This window comes from Tetrao urogallus (genome assembly GCF_951394365.1).
Source record: "Tetrao urogallus genome assembly, chromosome: 1".
Classification (NCBI taxonomy): Eukaryota; Metazoa; Chordata; class Aves; order Galliformes; family Phasianidae; genus Tetrao; species Tetrao urogallus.
This window is the reverse complement of record NC_136813.1, coordinates 173,942,447-173,963,610: the sequence shown is the minus strand read 5'-3', so window position 1 is coordinate 173,963,610 and position 21,164 is coordinate 173,942,447. Positions and strand designations below refer to the sequence as shown.

Sequence of the window (21,164 nt, the reverse complement as noted above, 5' to 3'; positions counted from 1 at the left end):
CACAGTATGGCTGCTGCCTCAGGAAGTCTATTTTGTTTTGAGAGTTCACAAGCTGCCTTGCCTGAGGCCACCACCAAAACGTAATAGCAGTGCTTTTTATTTTTTATATAGAAAACTTGCATTTGAAAGGAGAGCAGACTGAAGCCCGTAGCCCCAGAACATTCACAGCACATATATATGTCATAAATGTTATTTTAGTCTTTACACTGTTTTACTCAATAACATATTGAGTGACTTTACCTATGCAAAGTATTATAGGTTTTTCTCCTTGGGCTCTGTGTAGTTCAGGAGATTAGATTTCGTCTCAATCACACACTGCCACTGCTGGGATGCTATTAATGTTCTCTCATCAGTCACAGGAATTAAAGGAAAGACCATATTTGGTGAATCCTTTAAGTCCTAGAAATGTATCATTAATCTGAAGGACCTGTTGTTGAGTTCAAACTCCCAGTGAGATGGGGGTAGTGCGCTCAGCTGTCACACTGAGTCATTCTGAAATGCTTGGCTATTAGAATTGCTCATTTCACATTCCTATCTTCTGGAGTTTGCAAACATTCACGCAGTCAAGCTAGTGCCTGTGCAAGCCTGACTTTGCAGTCACATATAACACAGGCCTCAGAGCGCAGAGGACTGGGTTTCGCATGTCTGTTGCGTAGTGTCAACACAATGTACAAGCATAGCACCCTGACAAAAACATGAATTGTAAGTATTTGAAAAAAAAGAGGAAACTGTAAATGGCTCTTATTCTGCTTAGACATCAACCAGCTTTTTTTCCCCAGTGACTTGAAAGGCAAAACGAAGTGTCCCGTTTTCTTCTGCTGCATAAAATGGTTTTAAAGTGCTTTAAATTCCATCGTTCACTGAAAAGAACGCCAGTAAGATGAAGTTATTAATCAAGCTTATTCCCAAGTGCATAACAACAGTTTTACTGGGGCTGGGCCACTGCTCCTGACCCTTTCTTCTAAAAGCATTTTCTTTCAGAGAGAGATGCCCACCTTTACCACTGTTTACGAATATTCTGCTTAAAACCAAAGGTTATTCAGCAGAAAACTGTTTGTAAGTTGGTACTCTTAAAAGCCCACATGCCTTCCTAAACTGATTTCCTTTACCTGGTCTTCAACTACATGTGAATGTATTTCAATCAGAACTAACCACTACTGAGTTAAGGAAAGTTATTTTTCATTATTTTATAATGCCATCTCATTCTGCCCTATCTTCAGAAAACACATCAGCAGTCAGAGCCCGTGCACGTCTAATTAAGCATTATCTAAACTCATAGAATTATGGTAGCTTTATTTCAGGATAAATAATACACATTTTTGGAGCAATGATACTCAGAGTTCCAAAGTGTACAGTTACACTGTGCTATGAAATGCAGTGCTTTCAGGTTCAATGGGCAGAATCAAGGGCATGCAGTTTCTCTCTCACTGCTCACATTGCATCAGTGTGTTCCCACTGACTTAGAATTCAGTTGTATTTCATCATCTTTCTAAGTACATATATATTAATAAGAACTAAAGACTACTTACCTGAGCATTGAAGCATTTTCCAGTCCTGCTGAAGCTGGTTTCTTAATTTTTTTATTTGATTTACTTTTTCTTGGGTAGGAGGCACATGAGCTCCAAAATTTGGCATAGAAGCACCTGCAAGTGCTTTGGCTACACTTTGCATTAGATTTATGTCTGTGTCCTAAATAAGAAAAAAAAAAAGCAAACAGAACAGTGGGCTGCTTCCAATCGTATTAGATGGAAAAAGGTCATAAAATATCTTTAGTCAGAGCACAACTCTAAGCTGCACATTCCATGTGGAAAGCAAAGCCAGTCCCCAAACTGAGGCAAACTGTTGGATCATCATCTGCTGCACATAAACACAAACATTAGCTCAGGCCTTGCATTCACGCCTTAGCTTCCCAATCGTGCAGGCTGCCTACAGCTCAGTATGTGTCTGCCTGCTTTTGTTCTCAGGCCAGACAGAAACATGGGCTATTTATGTCAACAACTCAGATGTTCCAAAGACAGCATAATGAGCACAGTCAGAATACAGCAGCTCAGAGCAGTTCAAACCCAACACGCTGTTGCTTGATTTGGGTTCTGTCCCAGGTCACCTGAAGCACCATGGTGTAGCACCACTTCTTACCTCAATCACTGCAAGAATTCGAGACTCTGCTAGTCCTTGTAGCAAACCAATAATAAGAGAAATCCCACTTATTCCAAGGCTCCTGTTTGGTCCAACAGCTATTATTATCAAGTTGGGTTGGTAACTGTATGCTACAGGGAGAATGAATCCAAGCACAGCAGAAAAGAAGTCATTCCTGTCAGCATCCTTTAACAGCAATGAAAAGCAATTTAGAACAAACATGAAGCTGAAGATGCTCATATGTAGGATTGGAAAATTAAAAAAAAAAAAAAAAAAAAGGCAAGAAAACCCCAAACCCAACATAACATGAGATTCAAAAAGCTTTCTGTTGACTCTAGGAACAGAATACTGATGTGTTTTCACAGCAATCCTTACATTAAACGTGCAGCTTTGATCAACACTGGTTATTCATATTCATTCTTAGGATGTTTTCTGTAGCATCGCTGCATTGCAACTCTGCCTTCTCTAACATAAAACAAAACAGCCATTGCAGGCTTACTCAAACCATGCACTCTAATTCACATTAAAGGTCTGTGAAGGAGCAGCACTACAGGAAGGGCAAAGAAAGAAATTTTTTTTTTAAGTCCCAATTGCAGTGAGAGGTGTAATTCTCAATGACATTTTATTAATTTATAAATCTATTCTATTCTTTGTTTTAAAAAACCCAAACTTTTTATCTTAGGATGTTTTCATAAAGTGCACCTTACCTCTTTCCAGTTTAGCACAATAGAGTGTTTAGAGCTGCTCTTTCCAGTCTGTTCTTTCTTGCAAACATGTATGACGAGTATTTTTCTGTAATCGAAACCCACATCCGAGTATTTCACCAACTTCCAATGAGATAAAAAGTTCTGTTTTATCCATTATTTCAGTATAACGTATACTTTCTTCCCTATCTTGTCTTACCCTTTTAAATAATTGCCTTTTTTATTATTTTGCATATTCAACATTGTATTTTCAATCTTACATTTTCAGTAATAATTCAAATTTAAATTGATATAGAAGGGCTATACTTCAAACCAACCACTAAACTAATAAGGCAGAGTTTAGAAATAGAAGCTTGTTTTCAGAAATACATTTTGGCTTGCTCTGTATTTTGTTTCAGGTTAAACTCAATGAAAAATCAATTCACAACTGATTTCTTAGTGCAGATTTCATCATACATATGGTCATTTAGGAACATTTATCATCCCTGGAATTTAATTTCCCAAATTAAAAAGAAGCCTCACCCATCTTCTGTGCTCGGTACGATATCCATATCTCCAACAAAGATGCAAAGCACTCTATAAAACACAAAGGAAAATCATGTATACATTCATTTGTATGTGCAAATAATTCTTTTCAATTAATGCAACTGATTTAAAGAATTTGCATGCAGATTAAATAAATAAAAAAGAATATACTCCTCTCTGAACTTGGTCTATTAGAAGTATAAAGAAATTTAGGATACCTCAAGGGAACGCTCTTCTCCCACTAATCCTGGGGAAACTAAGCCAAGAAAATGCCCTTAGGTCAAGGGCAGCCAATATCTGGCACAGAAAGCCTAAGTTTGCACAGCATTGATCCCTACAGGTGTTCTGCATTTGGTAAGGCAAAAGGATTTTGTCATATGCAATGCTGTCTTTACTGCAAATCAAAAAAGCTGTGCACATTTGTTTTAAAATGAAGCCTTTCAACAAAGGCAACCTGACATATTTTATCCACTTTCATCTTTTTACATTTTGAGTACCAAATGCAAAAGATAAAAATTCACCTTTGAAACCCAAAACGAAGAGAATGTCTCAGTGCAACAGCAACAGAAGCAGAAGCTGCAGGTGATTCTGCAATTCCATTGCATACCTACAAAAGATTTTTTTTTTTATTCAGAAGTAATTAGTGCTGCACAAGATCGTGTCGTTTCTTATTTGTACCGATTGTTTTTTTAACTTATGTATCATTCAAACAAAGCCACAGCTGCAGGGAAGAGATCCTAAGATGAAGATGTTATTAATTCGTGTACAACACAAAGGTCACATTTGATTCTGACACCAAAAGCTGTTGTACAGTTTCAAGTGCATGGTCCTGCATTGAAAGTCAGCTGTAAAAGTAGATTATGTAGGTGAAGGTCATCTTCAGTGGTTCTCTCAGCAGTCTGCAGATTAGATGCACTCAGTGTGCCAGAATGCAAAACACACTGGAAAGACAGACACTATGAAAAGAAAGCTATCCCAGAATTCTGACTCTTCCTTTAACATGGGTGAGCCATTACTTTCTAGAAAACATGGTGACAGTATTAACCAGTCAACATTTAAGTGCTGGTTTGTGTTGTGCAGAGCTTTAAACTCCTTGTGAAACATAAGGGAACATAAGCAAGGACACAACGTGTGCTCAGTTCTCCTCTAACTCTGAACACAAAATCTCAGCATCATCTCCATATAATCTCAAATAGTCATTACTTGCAGATGCTATTTCCTTCTGCCAGTAGTTTATCTCATCTATTTATAATCTATTTAATCCATTTATAGTTTATCTAATGTATACCTCTCCTAGAGATACCTGCAGCCTATAACAATAGAAATTTGTTCCCAAAATCTACAGCCATGATCGCCAACAGCAAGGAAGATGACTTACAAGAAAGAGGCCATTCTCACAGTTATTAATCCTCACTGGCTTTGTACTTCAGAGAGAGCTTTTTATTCAAAAGAGACTGATTTACCAAATGAGACTGTTTGCATAATATACATTTGGCATTTTATTTTCAACTTGCTTGTTGTTTTCCTCTTTGTTTTTCAAAATGTCAGTACATAAATACAATCTTGCAACCTCTAAGTCTGCCTCATTTTCATTCCTGACTGCAAGGATCAGATTGCTGAGCTGGAATGGTTGTTTGGAATCACAGGGCACAGTGGTGTTTTGAACTGCTCTATGAAAGCAATCAGGGTGAAGGGCCAGGAAAACAAATGACTGCATAAATTACTGTACATATAATGATAGAGAGTACAGCTTAGCATACTCTGCTATCTTATAGGGTACTGCAGAAGTTAACTCTCTCCTGAAGTTTGCAGGCAAAACTCCGTGCAGAAGTTGAAATCTATCTCAGATTCCTTGCTGCTCGCTGGTGCTTGATACAGTTTTGTGCCCACAGCAGCTGGAAGAATGAATATCTGGTTCATCCTTATGTTTGAGAGCGATGCCTCATGAGCTGTGACTGCAGAAAAGCAGAATAATGTCTTGCCCAATAATAATTAGAAAGGTGTCTTGAGGTTAACTACTCCTAAAATGTTTTCTCATCTCACATCCTCTCTTGTTAGCTAAGCACAGACTAGCTGAGATCAGCAGGGTTATGAACTACACAGTAACTAATATCCAGATGTAAAAGCAGAAATCAGGAAGGCAACCCCCAGCCCCCTCAATTAAACCACATTCTCTTTACCTCTTTCTTAAGTATTTTATCTAGGATGGTCAAAGCACTGCCAAGAGAGAGCAAAGTTTTGTTTGCTTCCACAAGGTCCGCATAAAAATCACTGTAAAATGAATCACACGAAGCAAAACTAGGTTAGATATGACAGCACTTTTGGAGAGGATCCTGATAATGGTATTTTGCAGTCAGTACTGACAGCAACACATTTTCTATAAATACTACACATTCATTCTCAAAGACCTAGCTCTAGCAGGAAGATGACAACACTCCTGCCTAACAGTCTCCAAACCCGTTTCTATTTGCACTAAAAGAAAACAAAAAATGCCTGATGATATTCAGGAAATAAAGTGCTGTTAAAATGAGACTTTCTAATTTTGGAAGTTGAGTTTCTGAAATTGCAATACCAGTCGGGTATTTCTTTTCCAGCTAAAAGCTACACAGATCTTAGAGGCATTTTCCTAACACCTTACTTCTAAACTAACACATTTTCACTGTCCTCTCTCTCGAGAAACATTCTGATTAGTTATGTAAAGGAGTCCAGAGGAGGGCCACTAAGATGATCAGAGGGCTGGAGCACCTCTCCTATGAAGAAAGGCTGAGGGAGCTGGGCTTGTTCAGCTTGGAGAACAGAAGGCTCCAGGAAGACCTCATTGTGGCCTTCTAGTACTTGAAGGGAGCTTATAAACAGGAGGGGGAACGGCTGTTTACGAGGGTGAACAGTGACAGGACAAGGGGAAAATGGTTTTAAACTTTAGGTTTAGGTTAGATATTAGGAGGAAGTTTTTCACACAGAGAGTGGTGACACACTGGAACAGGTTGCCCAAGGAGGCTGTGGATGCCCCATCCCTTCAGGCATTCAAGGCCAGGCTGGATGTGGCTCTGGGCAGCCTGGTCTGCTGGTTGATGACCCTGCACACAGCAGGGGGTCGAAATTAGATGATCACTGTGGTCCTTTTTGACCCATATGATCCTATGACTTTAAGGATAAAAATGGTAGCTAACTCTAATGTCTTAAGTTTTCAGAAGTAGTAATTCTGCCTATGACTGAGTAGACCAATGCCACGGAGACAATGGCAGGGAAAGAATAAGATTATGATTTGTTCTGAGATGTCTCATCCTTATAATTAAGTTGAAAATTAATTAAATACGACCAACCTGACAAGAGCTTCTAGTTCATTTTTGTCCATTTCCTTCACAACATGAAGGTGTACTGGGAAGGTGTTTGGGTCTGCTGAAGCTTTCAACTCAGCTGTTGTTGCTGTTTTGATGGGAGGAATTGGAAATACAATATTTTTCATGTGCAACTCCAAAAATCTTTCTATTCTGTCAGTTCCATTGCTGTCAGCTATCTTAACTTCACCATCTGTACAGGGATTTGTATCAGCAGTCTTTAGTAAGTCTGATTTGGTGCTCAAATTGTGCAAAAACGATGTGTCTAGAAAAAAAAGTTTCACGTGTATTAATTTGTGAGCAGTATGTTAATATTTAGTCACAATTATTTGCAAAACAAAGTACACCTGTATTCACAGTGTTTATATTTGTTTCCATGCACTGTCTGCAATATTTTGGCACAGACATTTTTCAGTGATGCTACAATTGTTTTAATCCAGAAAAAGTTTGTAAGTGATAATAAAATTCCACCATCTTTTTTTCCCCACACAGCAAACAAAGATACCAAAGCACTACTTTTTAATGTGATGTTTGTCACCTCTAGAAGTTAACAATGTTTTTTTTTCCTCAGACTAGCTGAAGACTTGGCCTTGAAGGAAGCCTCACGGCCCTCCAGCAATCATTTGGGTGAATAACTGGTAGTTCAGTTATTTCAAACCAGAGGAAATAATCTTCATTTTGAATTTCTGTATGAATCCTTTTACCAATTCCATTAATTACCTTCATACGTCAACCATTTCCAGTAGGGTTTATGTGCTGCTCTCACATTTTGAATAGATTCAATAGCACTGTGAAAGAAACAGGATTAACAGTATCAGCAGTGATGAAAGAACAGGGAATAATTTACCAATGGGAAAAAACAACACCAACAAGAAAATAAAATCACTGAAGAAATGTCTCAAAGCAGGAAATAGATTGCAAAGTATCACATGTAAACCTTGGCAGGCAAAGTGTTCAAAGCTTGCACATCTTCATATCTTTGATAGCTACACAGGTTGTTCTAGAATTATTCCTATGCTTACCTTAGGCAAGGTGCCATTTCTCCAGTTACCTGAGGCAGAGGATCTCTTAGCAAAGTTCTTACAGTCATGCAGACGGATTCAGACAAGGACCTCAGATGGTACCCACCCTAGAAAAAGTGTTTCATTCCACATAAGGGACCAATACACATGAAGTCTGAATGTCATCACGGGAAATAACTCAAACTGAATGTACCTGAATTTACAGAAATGAAAGATTGTAAGCAAACACAATGTAGTGTTTCATATAAAAAATTATTAAGTTAGAGGTTACCTGCTGAAGTTCAGCGGCAAGCAACAACTCTATTCACTTCATCATGGTTCAGTTCAGTTTGGAAGTCAGTTGTCACTTTGCCCTGTAACTCTAGAAACATTCTTTTACACTCCCCTCCCATAGCATTCCAGCTTCAACAGTCCTGGTGGAAGATTCCTTAGAAGGTAAAAATTACCGCTGTCCTCTAAAATATCTGCACAGGGGAAATCTCCCACAGCCTGACACTTAAAATATCATTGTCCTGATAATTTGGCAAGAGTTGGAAGAGAAATGAAGATAGATTTAAGATGACGAAATTAAAGATGGCAGACTTGTTCCTGAATTCCATTCATGGAGCAGTCAGATCATCTGCATCGTGAGGAGATGATTATTTGCACTTCAGGCAGTATGTATAATAACCTGCTGAAGAAAGGGTGATGGAAAACAGCTCAAGCAGAACAGAGGTCAAGTGAATCAATTTCTAAGCAATTCACTTGCTTGGGATCATGCTGGGAAGATTCACAAACTTATCTACCAGCAAAATGACCGTTTCTCCACCGTGCAGAAGAGGAGTTGACATTGACTTCAAAAGGAGGAAAAAAATGCTTTTAAAAAGACCTCTTAAAGATCTCGATAGATGTTTTTATTAAAAACAAACAAAAAAACTCCCCAAATGGGAATGCAGCACAGGCTCTATAACCAACTTACAGTGTATTTATGCTAAAGCTTTTAAAAATTCTTCAGGAGTAAGACTGGTAAATAGAGTTTATTCCCTATATAAGTTTTAATGAAGTGGGGACTGTCCAGAGCAGCATTCTGTAGTCACTGTGCACAAGAACTGAACACAGCTGTAGAAGCTGTTTTCAGAAAAATAAGCACATGTTCCTCTGTTCTAACATTTTAAATTAAAATAATAATCAGGACACACACTTCTTTTCATGTCTAAGAGCACTGCCAAATTTTAGTCTTTTTTTGTATTATTGATTCTAAGAGGAGATACAAAAAGAAATTATTTTGTTAAGCTCCAGAAGTATTTACCTCCAGGATGACACACAGCTTCCCATGGGCCAACTGCATCAGGAAATGGGTAAGGTGGGCAAAGACTTCAGGAGTGGCATTCATCTGCCCCTAAATTAAAGAAAAGTTCTGTTAAGAGATGAAACCCTGAATCAAAAACACTAGTGAGAAAAATAAATAGATAGATAGATGATCTGAAATAAATGAGATTGGACTCAGCCTCAGCATAAAGGAACACTCGCCTGTAGCTGTATCTAACAAAAATGCTGAACCAACTGCTTTAAAGGAAGACGCAAAAAGATGATGCAGGAGTTGTGCCTACAGGACAATCTATCTTTATATATTGTGTGCTATGCATTGAGCTGGGTCAGCTTAAAGACTCAAACATATATTTTCAGCTTGGTCACTGAATTGCACGTAGCAATCAATGGGCATTTAAGATGCAGGAATATTTTACAAACACATCTATGACTGACAACACAAACCACAAAATGTTACTTACCTCAGGGTCTCCAATTCCTGAATCATATCCAGAGGAGACAAGAACCAGTTCAGGATCAAACTGTTACAAAACAGAAAGAAATGTAGCACATTCTTTTGCACTGCATTTCAACTGCACACTGCTATGCCATGACACCAGCATATTCATTAATTGTAAAGTACCTCAAAAGCCGTTGGAAGTAACACATGAAAAAATGCAGCAAGATAATCTGAATTTCCCATCCCAACCTGCAAAGTGAGAGAAATACAGATCAGATCTTCCTGTTGAAGTAATAGCTTTTCCTAAGGTTTTTCCAGACATAAGGAAAGATAATACCAAAAGTTAAAGACAAGACAGCCTCGTAAGATCAGCTCAAACTCCTCTGTAAAAGAACTATATACAGATATCCATCATTTTGGGTCTTCAGTTCTCTGCTCAACAAGGATGGACATAACCATCTCCTGAAGTGGCTAGCCAAGATACTGAAGAGAAACAATATGCATGGGTCGTCTTCTCTCTTGAAACAAACAAACATGACATTCTGAACCTTATTTTTTAGAAGACATTTCACTGACAGGAATAAGATACACTATGCTACATCTGCCACGCAGGCAAAGCAGCACATATTCAGAAAGCATTATCTAATGCATAAGAAACAAAGCTATTGCATTTGCTCTGTTGGGCTGTAAATAACATTTACCTTATTCCAAGGTAAATTTATATTAAAACCTTTTCCTTTTCCCAAACCCACAGCATCATAATCAGATTCTTTGAGCGATGGCCAGAATTCCTGATGTTCATAGCGATGCCAGGAGAAATACAAAACACTGAAAATACAAGAAAAATCCAGCTTGACAAAAAGGCTCCAAAACCGACCCTGTGAACTCTAATATATAGTGAAACCGTGAAAATATAATTATCCTTTCCTCTTAGTTCGCTAAGCAGCTTTTGACCATAAAAGTTGGTACAGAAGGTCCTATGTCAAAATTAACCTAGGACAGCTTTTAGTAATGTCATGCATGTGCTCCCTTCAGATGAAAGACAGGACATTCTCAGTAGAACAGATTTGTTTCTTGAACCCAATGCTGTGGCTTTTCAGAAAACAGCATAAAGCTCATCTGTTTTATCTAACTAGCACTTGAACTGAGAGATTCCTGAATAGAAAGAACTGAGATATTACCTAAATCCTGGTATAGAGAGATCTTACAACTAATAATCTTCCTAAAAGTAACATTGCTCGCTCATTTTGTTTGTTATTCTTTATTCATCATTGTAAAATAAATTTATGTGTTTCTTCTTGTTAGATTTTTCCCCCTTTACTTGATAACAGGTTAAAAAAAACAACAATCACTAAAATAGCAAGAACATCTTGCCTTTTGTGACATTCTAGACTTAGGAGTATAAAACAAAATCTTATTCCCTACAGAAGCGTGCAGTATTTAGCCAGATAACAAAAACATCCTTCAAACCTTGGATCTTCTTCAAATATATACTGAGTTCCTTGCCCATGGTGCACATCCCAGTCAACAATTAGGATTCTGCATAGAAAAGCAAAATAAAACATTCAGTGGAAGAACCACGGCATAGAGGTCTGAAGGAAGTGCAGATGACTGAAGATTTTGGGACCCAAAAAGGTACGTGACACCCACGAGGCTGTGGACATCACTCTAAAATGGTACCATGTCAAACAATAATGCAACATCACACTTGGGTATGAAAAGCTTCTCTACAGTCAGCGACGCTCTTACCTCTGTAAGCGATATTTCAGTTTTGCATATTCTGCTGCAATAGCAACGTTGTTGAACAAACAGAACCCATTAGCTGCATTTCTCTGACTGTGGTGACCTGGAGGTCTAAAACAAAGTTTTATGTCATTATCCACAACAAAGGTGAATTTTGGTGAGAAGTGAAGACTTCCTCACATTTTCTTACCTTACTAATGCCATTCCATTGCACACCTTTCCTGACATCACAGAGTCCACTAGCTGCAAAGCTGCTCCTACAGCGAGTCTGGCACAGTGGTAAGTGCTCTAAAAAAGAGAATTTCATTGTTATTATCAGTCATTCATCAGCTAGTTTTAGAGATAGCATGCATAATGTGCTTTGTGACCCAATATGAAACTGACATAAGTCTATGCTAATGAAATTATATGCAGTTAGTTAAAGGCATAATTTTACAACAGAAAAGCCACTGTGCTTTCTATTAGGTTTACCTGTAATCATCACATCCTTTGTAAGGATGTTCTCTCTGAGGGAGATAAGAAATAAGAAAAGGACGTATTGAACTGACTGGCTCTACTGGTGTCTTTGAAAAGAAGGAGCAAAACCTTACAGTAACAAAGGCAAAATCAAAATTTGAGTAGTATGTATACTGGCATGATATAATTACAGAATAGGTAAAAGAACACTTACCAATTTAAATTACAGCATAGCACTAAACTGGAAACGGATCAACAGAAGGACATAAACACATGCAAGTATATTTAGATAGCAAAACAAATTACTATCAGCATTCCCCTACTTAGAAAACCATCACACAGATGCAGTAATACAAATACCTGCAAATCCCACTACAGGAAGCAGTTTAACTTACACACCGGATGAAAGAAAAAAGAATCATAATTTCCAGAGATTCTTTTCAGTTCCTCTTCATTCATTGTCTGTGTGCTTTTTGCAGCCTCCAAGTGTTGTGAACTGCAGAGGAGAGGGAGATGAACAACACTTACCTAAGCAAACAGACTTACAGTTTTTAAATACAATTGAATTGTAATGAAAGCTAACAAAACATGTTAAGAGAGGTTATCTGTGTGACTTCACAAGTCCAGCACGTATCCTGCACGGATGCTGGTTGCAGGATATAGCAAAGCAATGGAGTGCTATGAAATTAAGGATTCTTGGATATCCTAAGAATATGATGACATGCTTCACCCCTTTTCCAGTGGTCTTAGTATCACCGAAAAGCTGTTTTTTTGTTGTGCTACAATCTATTCTGCAATCCACGCTACAGACAGGTACCATCCCAACTAGAAGTAAATTAGGATCTGACAGCTGTCAGCATATGAATTATGACTGAGAATGTGTCCAATCATCCCTTGTTGTATGGAAAACAGGTATTTGATAGAATTCCTTATGATGTATGTATAACTCCCTCTTCTCATTGGTTCAAGAGCATAACAAGTACTTAGAAACACTGTTCCACCAATTCTCTGTCACTGCTATTTTGCCTTTGGGTGCTGAGATGGAAATTAAGGTTGATGGCATCTACCCTCCTATCTGCATCCTAACACAGGATATAGCAACCACGTATGTGTTCTGTGTGCTCCTCTTGCTGGACATCCAAAGCAACCACAGTTTCACAACAAAGTGAGACAGACCAGCATTACCTAATATAAACAGTTCTAAGCAGTGAATTCAAAATGAAGATGCTATCAAGAACAAAACCGTATGAAACTCAATGATTGTGTAATTACTAGTTTTACTTCCTCAGCAGCCTCCTACCTAATGGAGGATTCAAACAACATTTTTGTAGGAGTTATGCACTTGTTTCTATATGAAAGTCTTTAGAAAAAAAAAAAGACATCTATTATCTCTACCCTACATTTGGAAAGAAAAACAAGACCTTAGTGAATTTTTTGTTCCAAGCCATCTAGAAGGGACAACTTAACTGGGAATTGTTATCAAGTCTCTTCAGTACCTGATCAGCAACGTACTTACTGCAAATATAAATTATATTGGTAAGCAGAGCTGCCTGCATTCCAATAAGAACATTTTGAGGAAAAATACTGTTCTGGAATCTGAAAATTTAAACATGATTCAGGAGTCATTGTCCTCAAACAAGCATCAGGTCACCTGTGTGCAAACTTTTGTTTCCTGGGGTTCTACTGCTGGGTTCAGAATTTGTTTAAAGACAGTACAGCTGATGGTCTTAAGGGAGCAAGCTAGATGGAACCTTAGTGAAAGTTCCCCTAAACAACTCCGCTAAGAAGCCTCAGCAAAGCCTTCCCACCCTTCACTTGGGAGCTGATTTAAAGGTAAAGCCCTCACCCTGGATACATTTTAGTTACGTTGTATAGCTACCTCTGCATCCACTGATGTGGGCCTCCATGCTGCCCTGTGGAATGTTATTCTAACTTAACCTCACCTCTGCCATGTCACTGCAGACTTGTCAAGCAATCTAAACTCTCAGCTGGATTTGGTTAATAGCATCTGTGCTGCCCACTTCCCTTGGGGACTGTGGGATTGTGCCCTTGCCTATGCAGACACTGCCTCTGTCTGCTTTGCCATCAGTGCTTTGCTCCCAGCTCCACTTGTCCTTCAGGGAAAGTCTTCACTGCTTCCTAACAAGGGAAAATGAGCACACAACCAACATGCGTGTTGGTTGCAGAGCTATTGCACCAAGGTGACAAATGCCAGAGCAGACTTTAGAGCCATGAGTTCAGAAGGGGCAAGAAGCTCATCCTCTGAATTTCCCCCACAGACTTAGCTACAAAGCTTTCCTGTTGGTTCACTCTGTCTCAAAGATGTTTGGGAGAAAGAGGTGGTTATCAGTTTTCCTACATTTTTAAATTAGAAACTTACTTTTAATATTGTATTCAAATCAGCAATCACTGCTCAAGAATCCAAAGAGTGGAAATGGTGATATAGTGGAACAGCAAATTCATTCATATTTCAGCATCTATAGCATAGTCAACATGATTTGTGCAAGTTTCAGCCTGACACATTTTCCACTGAAATTACTGGAAGTTATTGAGCTTAGGACCAGATATTTTTAAATGGTGTAAAACATGCTCTGAAGGTATGACATCTGTTATTTCATTAGATTAAACTGAATGGCAATAAAAATAAATTTCAGACCTGTGAACTAAGAGGATTTCCTCCTCACTTCCTTCTCTAGCAGGCACACGGATGCATCTTTCCACAAGATGGTAACATTGAAGCTGCTCATAGGAGGCCGACAGTCTTTCTGGCACTTCAATATCACAAATAGGACTGAAAATAAGCAATATTCATATAACTACAACACACACCAGCACAGCTTTCAAGTAATAATAATGCCTACTATGCACTATAAGTAAAGATTCAATATCCTCAGAGGGACTTGTGAGAGTAAAATAATTATAATAAAATTCTTTGAATACTTTCCAGTTTAGAATTGAGCCAAACAATTACAAAATCTGTAAGCAAAAATAAATTTATGTCTCTTGCACAGAAATAAACAAAACAACATTAAATTTTCCTTGTTCTCTCACCACTTAAAGCAGCAACTATTACCACAGACATGGAGACATTGAGATTAAAAGTGAAGATCTTACAGGGAAGATCAGCAGAGGATTTGACAGGACTTCATTTCAAGCACAACAAAGGTACTGGTCTAATTTACATAAATGTGAGCCAGCTGTATATATCAATTTCTAACTGAACTTAATTGAAGGGTTTCAGATGAGAAAGTAAATCCATATATTTTTCCAAGGTCAGTGAGACTTCATCTTTATGAGCAATTTAGTTAGCTTAAACTGCAGTGTTTGGAGAACTAATCCCCTTACTAAGGCCTACTGGACTGCAGAGCTTCAGCTTCTCAGATCCAGCTTCAGATTAGCAGTAGAGTATCTAGATACTAATTAGCAGTAAAAGTTTTTCGAGAAGGCAGACTTTCTGTTCAGCAGGAAAGTTACCAGGTTGCCTGTCACTACACACTCCACGTCACATTTACAAAAAATACATGCACTGGGTACTTTCTTGATAACAATCAATTCATAAAAAGGACAGGACATTACTGACTTACTCGTTCCAAAGCAGCTTATGCCTGGTCATCGCCTCATCGTAAATCAGGGCTGTTCCTGAAGCCATCGCTACAGACAGAAGAGAGGTCCCTAGGTGCGTATCAGGTACAGAACAGATGTACGATGAACAGCCAGTGGGAATGTATGCATGCAGGGCAAAGGCCTGCAGGAGGATCTCGCACTTCTGACTTCGAAGTACAAAGCGCAAACAAAGAAGCCTCGAGGGGCTGATCTGTGAGGACACAGGGCAGAACGGCCGGCACGGCCCTGGAAGCTGGATCCGCGCGGGCTGGATTCCCGGTTACCTCAACGCCCCAGGCTTCAGCAGAAGGACGTGCGGTGCATTGGAGGGGGTACAGAAGCTCCCTCAGTCCGCGGATAAGGGCCTGAGGCCAGGCCGGGGCGAGACCTGGGCCGGCAGGCGCGTAGGGGTTACTCACCTCAGGCTGAGACAGGTGCGCGGGAGAGCTCGTGCTCAGCAGCCCCGCACGGCACCCGCACACCGCGGTCCCCACACGGGCCACCCAAGCAGCGCCTCGGCCTCACCGCCGGCTGAAGGCACGGCGCCGCCCGCTCGCAGCACGGGGCGGGATGGCGGGAGCGGGCGGGGCTGCGACGCGTCCAACGGAACGCCCACAGCCCCGCCCTCAGGTGGCTGCTGCTGCTGCGCGGTCGTTTGGCTTCCGAGGGGTTGGTAGTTAAGGGGTGAAACGTTCCCAGCCCAAATTCCCGAGTTGAATTTTCTCTGGCGCTCACCGTAGAATGATAGAATGGCTTAGGTGGGGAGGAATCTTACAGATCATCCCGTTCCAGGCCCCCAGCCGCGGGCAGGGCTGCCACCTGGACCAGGCTCCTCTGCACACCTCATTGATGTATAGCAGAGGGTCTTAAATCACACATATGTGCATATGAAGACAAAATTGCTCCATCCAATTCCACTTTACTTTGTCAGAGCTCTGCAAAGTGGGGCTGGCAGCTGGAGCTGCGTTATGCTCAGGATAGTTCAAATACAGCCGCTGTTTTAAATATACAGCAGCTCCAAGAGCAAGTAAGCAAAGGGCTGTAAGGTAACCCCTCATGTAGAGAGAAATAAATGGAAATCGACACAAGCTAAGATGACCTCCTTTACCTCATAGTCAATCGAGCAACCAGTTCTCAGCAGCTCACATCAGTAGCCACGTCCTTTCCTACCAAGACCAGGCAGTTGATGTTGTCCTGGCACTTAAATGGGTTGCTCCCTGCAGGGCCGCCCATGGCCGACCTGAGCCCCATCAGATGCCTTTGGGAGCAGTTGGCAACTGTGGGCACTGATGGAGTGCTTTAAATATTTACCATTTTTCCAGCAGAAACCATTGCAGATTCGGTGGGATCAAATGAACCGAGCTTTTGAGTCACCTACGTTATTCAGAACAGTGTCTTCATTATACAGTATAAACTGAATATAGGTTGTTCCAACTTTTTTTTTTTCATCATTTCCAGAAGTTTTCTAGCTCATGATAGAAAATCATATAATCACAGGTTCACAGAATAGCCCGAGCTGGAATTCTGAGACCCACAAGGATCATTGAGCTCAACTCCAGGCTCCACACAGAACCACCCTAAATTCAAACCGTGTGTCCAAACTCTCCTTGTGCTCTAGCAGCTCGGGGCTGTGCCCATTGCCCTGGGCAGCCACTTTCATGCCCTCCACCCTCTGGTGCACTGACATTTTGTATGTCTGAATATGAAATAGGACATTTCAACAAGGAAGTCCTGATTTAAAAAGATTCCAAAACTGCAGTTACCCCATGCTCGGAGGCATTACCACCATTGATCATCTTGATCAATGTAAAATGACAACAAATGACCAGATTTTCTTGCGGTTGGGCTGTGTTACGTTTGCTGTTATTTATTCCGATTTATTCCATTTTGATTCGGACAAAAGTGACCAGCAGAGGGCCACCTTCCTTTAAAATTCTCTAATGGAAAAGTATGAGGTGTGTTAATGAAGCATTAGCCAGAGAAAGTTTGGTAAGTCAAGAAAATGGCGGGGTGAACCCTGTAGAAGAATACACTAAAGGTACTGAGCTGGATGAAAACTGTTTCATTTCAGTTTTTATACATAATACAAAAGATTTTTGCAATAACTCAAGCCTTTATACATAGATGACCAAATTCAAATTTCACAAATAGCTAAAATACTATAGAAAGTAGGCCTGATAACACTGGATCTAAGTTCAACTTATAATACAGTTTAAAAGGAAACAAAGATTTTACATGCCACTTATACATTCTTATTTACAATGCAGGTTTGGCATAAAAAGTGTAATAAGCTTTTTACAAGTAATAAGATAAATATTTACAAGCATTTATGGTACCTCCATTTCTGAGTGGCCAAAGTCAGCTGGGAGTCCCTTCTCTGCCAGTGGTAAATCTGATTAACTAAAATGATACCCTCCTCAATCTTCCCTACAAGGAGATACACCATAGGACGATGGCTTTGAGTCATCCTCTGTGTACAATTTTCATTGATAAGCAGCCATTGCTGTATCATTTGCTGAGTTTCATAAGGCAAGAGTGAGCCCTGGGTAATGAATTCCACGTGGCACTCAATGTTGTACTCTTGGTCGCCAATTACTGCTCTTTTTTTGGACAGCTTTACTTTCACTGCTAAGGAAAAAAGGAAACATGTAAGTCACTCAGTTTGTTCAAGTATAGAAATAAATACCCGTTAAAGCAGGAAGATTCCTTAAAAATACTCTCATAATTCCTGGTGATGGAGTGTGGTGACATCTTCTCCCACAGCAGCATAGATTTTCTAACTTTTTTTTAAATAAGTTTGCAACTGATCATTTTTTTCACTGAATTGGCAACTAGGAAAACATATTTTCACAAAGATGTGTAATGTATTTTTGCCGTCATTGTATACGTGATGGTGACTGGATAATTAGATCCTGTAAGCTGTTGGCGTGATTCTAATATCACGAGGCTGACCTCCTTGGCCAAACTAGTCTACTGAAACTCATTTTGTTTCTCTCAGCAGCAATGTTTGGTGATACCACCCTGTTACATACTCCCTTTTCATCACAGACATCACAGACATCTGTCCATCTAACACAACCCCACCAACACTTCTTAGCATGAAATTTCTCTGCAGTACCTGTTCTAAAGCCAGCTGTGTTCACTAGTATTGACTTCAAAGGACTTTGCAGGACATTTCTAGGGCAAACTCAGAAGTATTGCCCGCCACTTCAGTAAAATAACATGAGGTCAGAATTTATTTTTTATGATTTTCTGAGTCTTTTCAGTAAGCTATGTATTGTGAACAATTAATGCACAATTAACAAGGACATGCCATTCACTGGTGAAACAACCAAAGCTTTATTGGGTTTAATTACTAATAAAAGACAAACTGGTTTATATGCCTGATTTTGCCAGAAATATTTTCCATATACCATATTGTACTGCAATGAAGCCAGCCCAACAAGAACAGAAAAGCTATTTGTTTGTAAAATAGATGATGAAGATGAAGTCTTTCGTGCAAAATAAATCCTTAAATTTTGCTCAGAAAGAATATATTCTGAAAAATAACCTAAAGTTGACTCAGTATCCAAGCTCTCAGGATGAAGATTTTGAAACCCCAGCAGAAGCTGTCAGCTATTTTAATCCCAATTTAAAAGCATTTTAGAAGGAGAACTGATAGTTTAATAGTCATATTAACAAGGACTTACCAAAATTACTGTCACAGAAAACTTCGAGAACTCTTTTGTGTGTAAAGAGTTCCTCCACTGCTGGGCAGGTCTGGCATGCAGGCTTTGGTAGGACTGGTAAGAAATGGCAAAGTCTCATCATTATCTTTTAGAATGTTTTGTGTTAGTTTTCTGCTGTGAAAGTCGAGAGCTTGCTGTTTAACTATGAGTAATTATAAAAAATACAGAATTGTTCAGTGATAATGTATGCATCCGCATGCTTCTCCGAAAACATGGCTAAGGAGGAAAAGGAGTTTCTGTTTCCACGCACATTGACTCTTTGCTTAAACTGACAAACTCAATCATCAACATCAAATACAGTATTTATAATTAGTGTTTTATTTTCAGTACAGCTGTGGAATGGAGAAGGGGTCAAGTGAGAATTCTGTCAGTGATCCTAGGTTCAGCTGGACTAATATTGAGAACATAGGAATTGGAGTGTGCCAGCAGCAACTTACTTGTACTGCTATTTTCCTAAGTAAACACACCTAAGCACATTTGAAGATTTGATCATTAATGTCATGCTAACTCCCTTAGGAAAATCAGATAATAAGTCCTCCCAACTTTTCCAAGTTGATCTGAAGACCAATTCAATTAATCGTGAGTTTATCAGATCCCTCATAAAGTTGATAAGCCTGTAAAGAGACCTCAAAATAAATAAAATACAGTGCCTGTAGCTGTGCAGGGAGATAATCACTTCCTCTGCTATGTGTAGACCAACTACTCTTCATTGAATTGAACTGATGCTGACTCACATCATCTGAGGAGTGCCACAATTTTCACTGCAGGCATTAATACTTCCCCCCTTCTGCACAAACAAGTATGCATAGATGCAACTCCGATTACAAAGTCACAGACTGAGAACTGTGTCCCTTCTATCTTGTTTACCTGCAGCATACAGTACAGCCACCCTGCCTTCTTCCACCTACCTTTGTGCAAATATTTATATTCCTTTGTAAGCGATGCCAGACACATGTCCTCGTCTGCAGGGAACCGACTGCAGTCCAGGCTTTCTGGCCAGGCGTGGCCATGGCAGGCGAGCACAGGAGCACAGCTGTCCCGAACACCAACACACATACTCCTACAGGGGAGGATGAACCTGCACCAGAGGGAGCACCAGGCTGAAGCTGTTCAACTCACTCCGTGATAACAAAGTAGTTCAGCAGTGATTTCTGCACAAAGTACATACTGATATTTGACAACCTTCAGCAATAATTCATTTCTAGAAATGGCTTATTCTTCTATGTTACAGAATTAAGTTATGTTTTTATTAATGCTATGATGTTTTTATTTATGCTTTTCTTACTATCTGAGAAAATCCTTGTCAAGAGCCCGAGTCTCTTTGCAACGGGTATTTGGTTTCATTGTCACCTATATTCAACTTTAAATTAACAAGAACAAAATTTCAACTGAAACAAACTAAAATATGATATTCTTTAGCTACAGCATTCATTTCCACAAAGCAAACTAACGCTGAAGTTGAACTCCAGAGCTTTTCAGTGCTTTTTTTTTTTTTCCCCAATGAGTATGAAATAGTTAAGAGAATTATTTCTGATGAGGCGGAGATCACCTTTCCATTACAATTGACATACATTTGATCTGATCCCTGTTCTGGCCAAAAGGCTGGGTGCTGTGATACTTACGTGTCCAGGCAGATGGGGGCAAACAGAGAGCACAGAAACATCCTCACATGAGGGTGACAATCCGTGTGCACCAGGTGCTGCCAGGTGGTGGATTTTAGGATGACCTCTGCCATGCTTGTGTGTCCCATCAGGTTGGGAAGCCTCATTTCGGAGTATCCAATCTCGTGGCACATGTCCATCTCCTTGGGTATCACTACACATTTGGTGGATAATCCAATGTCAAAGCCTGTGCCCACTCTTAGGAAACCACTCAGAGTGAAAACAAGTATTTTTGCAGTCAACAACATCTTCCTGTGAGCCCCAGCTTGCCAAACAGGGAGCTGTCAAACCTCCCAAGTACAGGGGCATGCTGAAAACCCTGTGGCTTATATACCCCAGGAGCTTAATGAACCCTTGGTTTTCGTCTGCTTATCAAATCACTTGAGACAGCACCAGATCTTATAGCCTATCCAAGTGATTGTTGTGATAACCAGGGAGGTGGGGATGAGATACAGAGGTATATTCTCTAAAGACAGATTAGCCATAGGCTTTCACGTGCCT

At 39.7% G+C, this 21,164-nt stretch overlaps 2 protein-coding genes across 2 annotated transcripts; both read right to left on the bottom strand.

Annotated features, from left to right (window-relative positions):
- Positions 1 to 843: 843 nt before the first annotated feature.
- Positions 844 to 16,000, bottom strand: HDAC10 (histone deacetylase 10; the record flags this gene model as incomplete). The annotated part of the gene is made up of 21 exons (XM_079533560.1): positions 15,694 to 16,000; positions 15,256 to 15,322; positions 14,328 to 14,462; positions 12,071 to 12,167; positions 11,406 to 11,503; positions 11,222 to 11,326; positions 10,943 to 11,011; positions 10,174 to 10,300; positions 9,656 to 9,721; positions 9,495 to 9,554; positions 9,014 to 9,103; positions 7,726 to 7,832; positions 7,424 to 7,491; positions 6,689 to 6,968; positions 5,546 to 5,636; positions 3,887 to 3,972; positions 3,363 to 3,416; positions 2,844 to 2,928; positions 2,137 to 2,322; positions 1,530 to 1,689; positions 844 to 860 (listed from the first exon to the last, which is right to left on the bottom strand). Exons 2-21 carry the CDS (start codon positions 15,318 to 15,320, stop codon positions 844 to 846), a joined length of 2,046 nt encoding a protein of 681 aa, XP_079389686.1. The 5' UTR covers positions 15,321 to 15,322; positions 15,694 to 16,000.
- Positions 16,001 to 17,591: 1,591 nt separating this feature from the next.
- Positions 17,592 to 20,911, bottom strand: LOC306957933 (secreted frizzled-related protein 2-like; the record flags this gene model as incomplete). Its single annotated transcript, XM_079549283.1, has 4 exons — positions 17,592 to 17,902; positions 18,964 to 19,056; positions 19,911 to 20,080; positions 20,625 to 20,911. 4 exons carry the CDS (start codon positions 20,909 to 20,911, stop codon positions 17,592 to 17,594), a joined length of 861 nt encoding a protein of 286 aa, XP_079405409.1.
- Between the last annotated feature and the right edge of the window lie 253 nt (positions 20,912 to 21,164).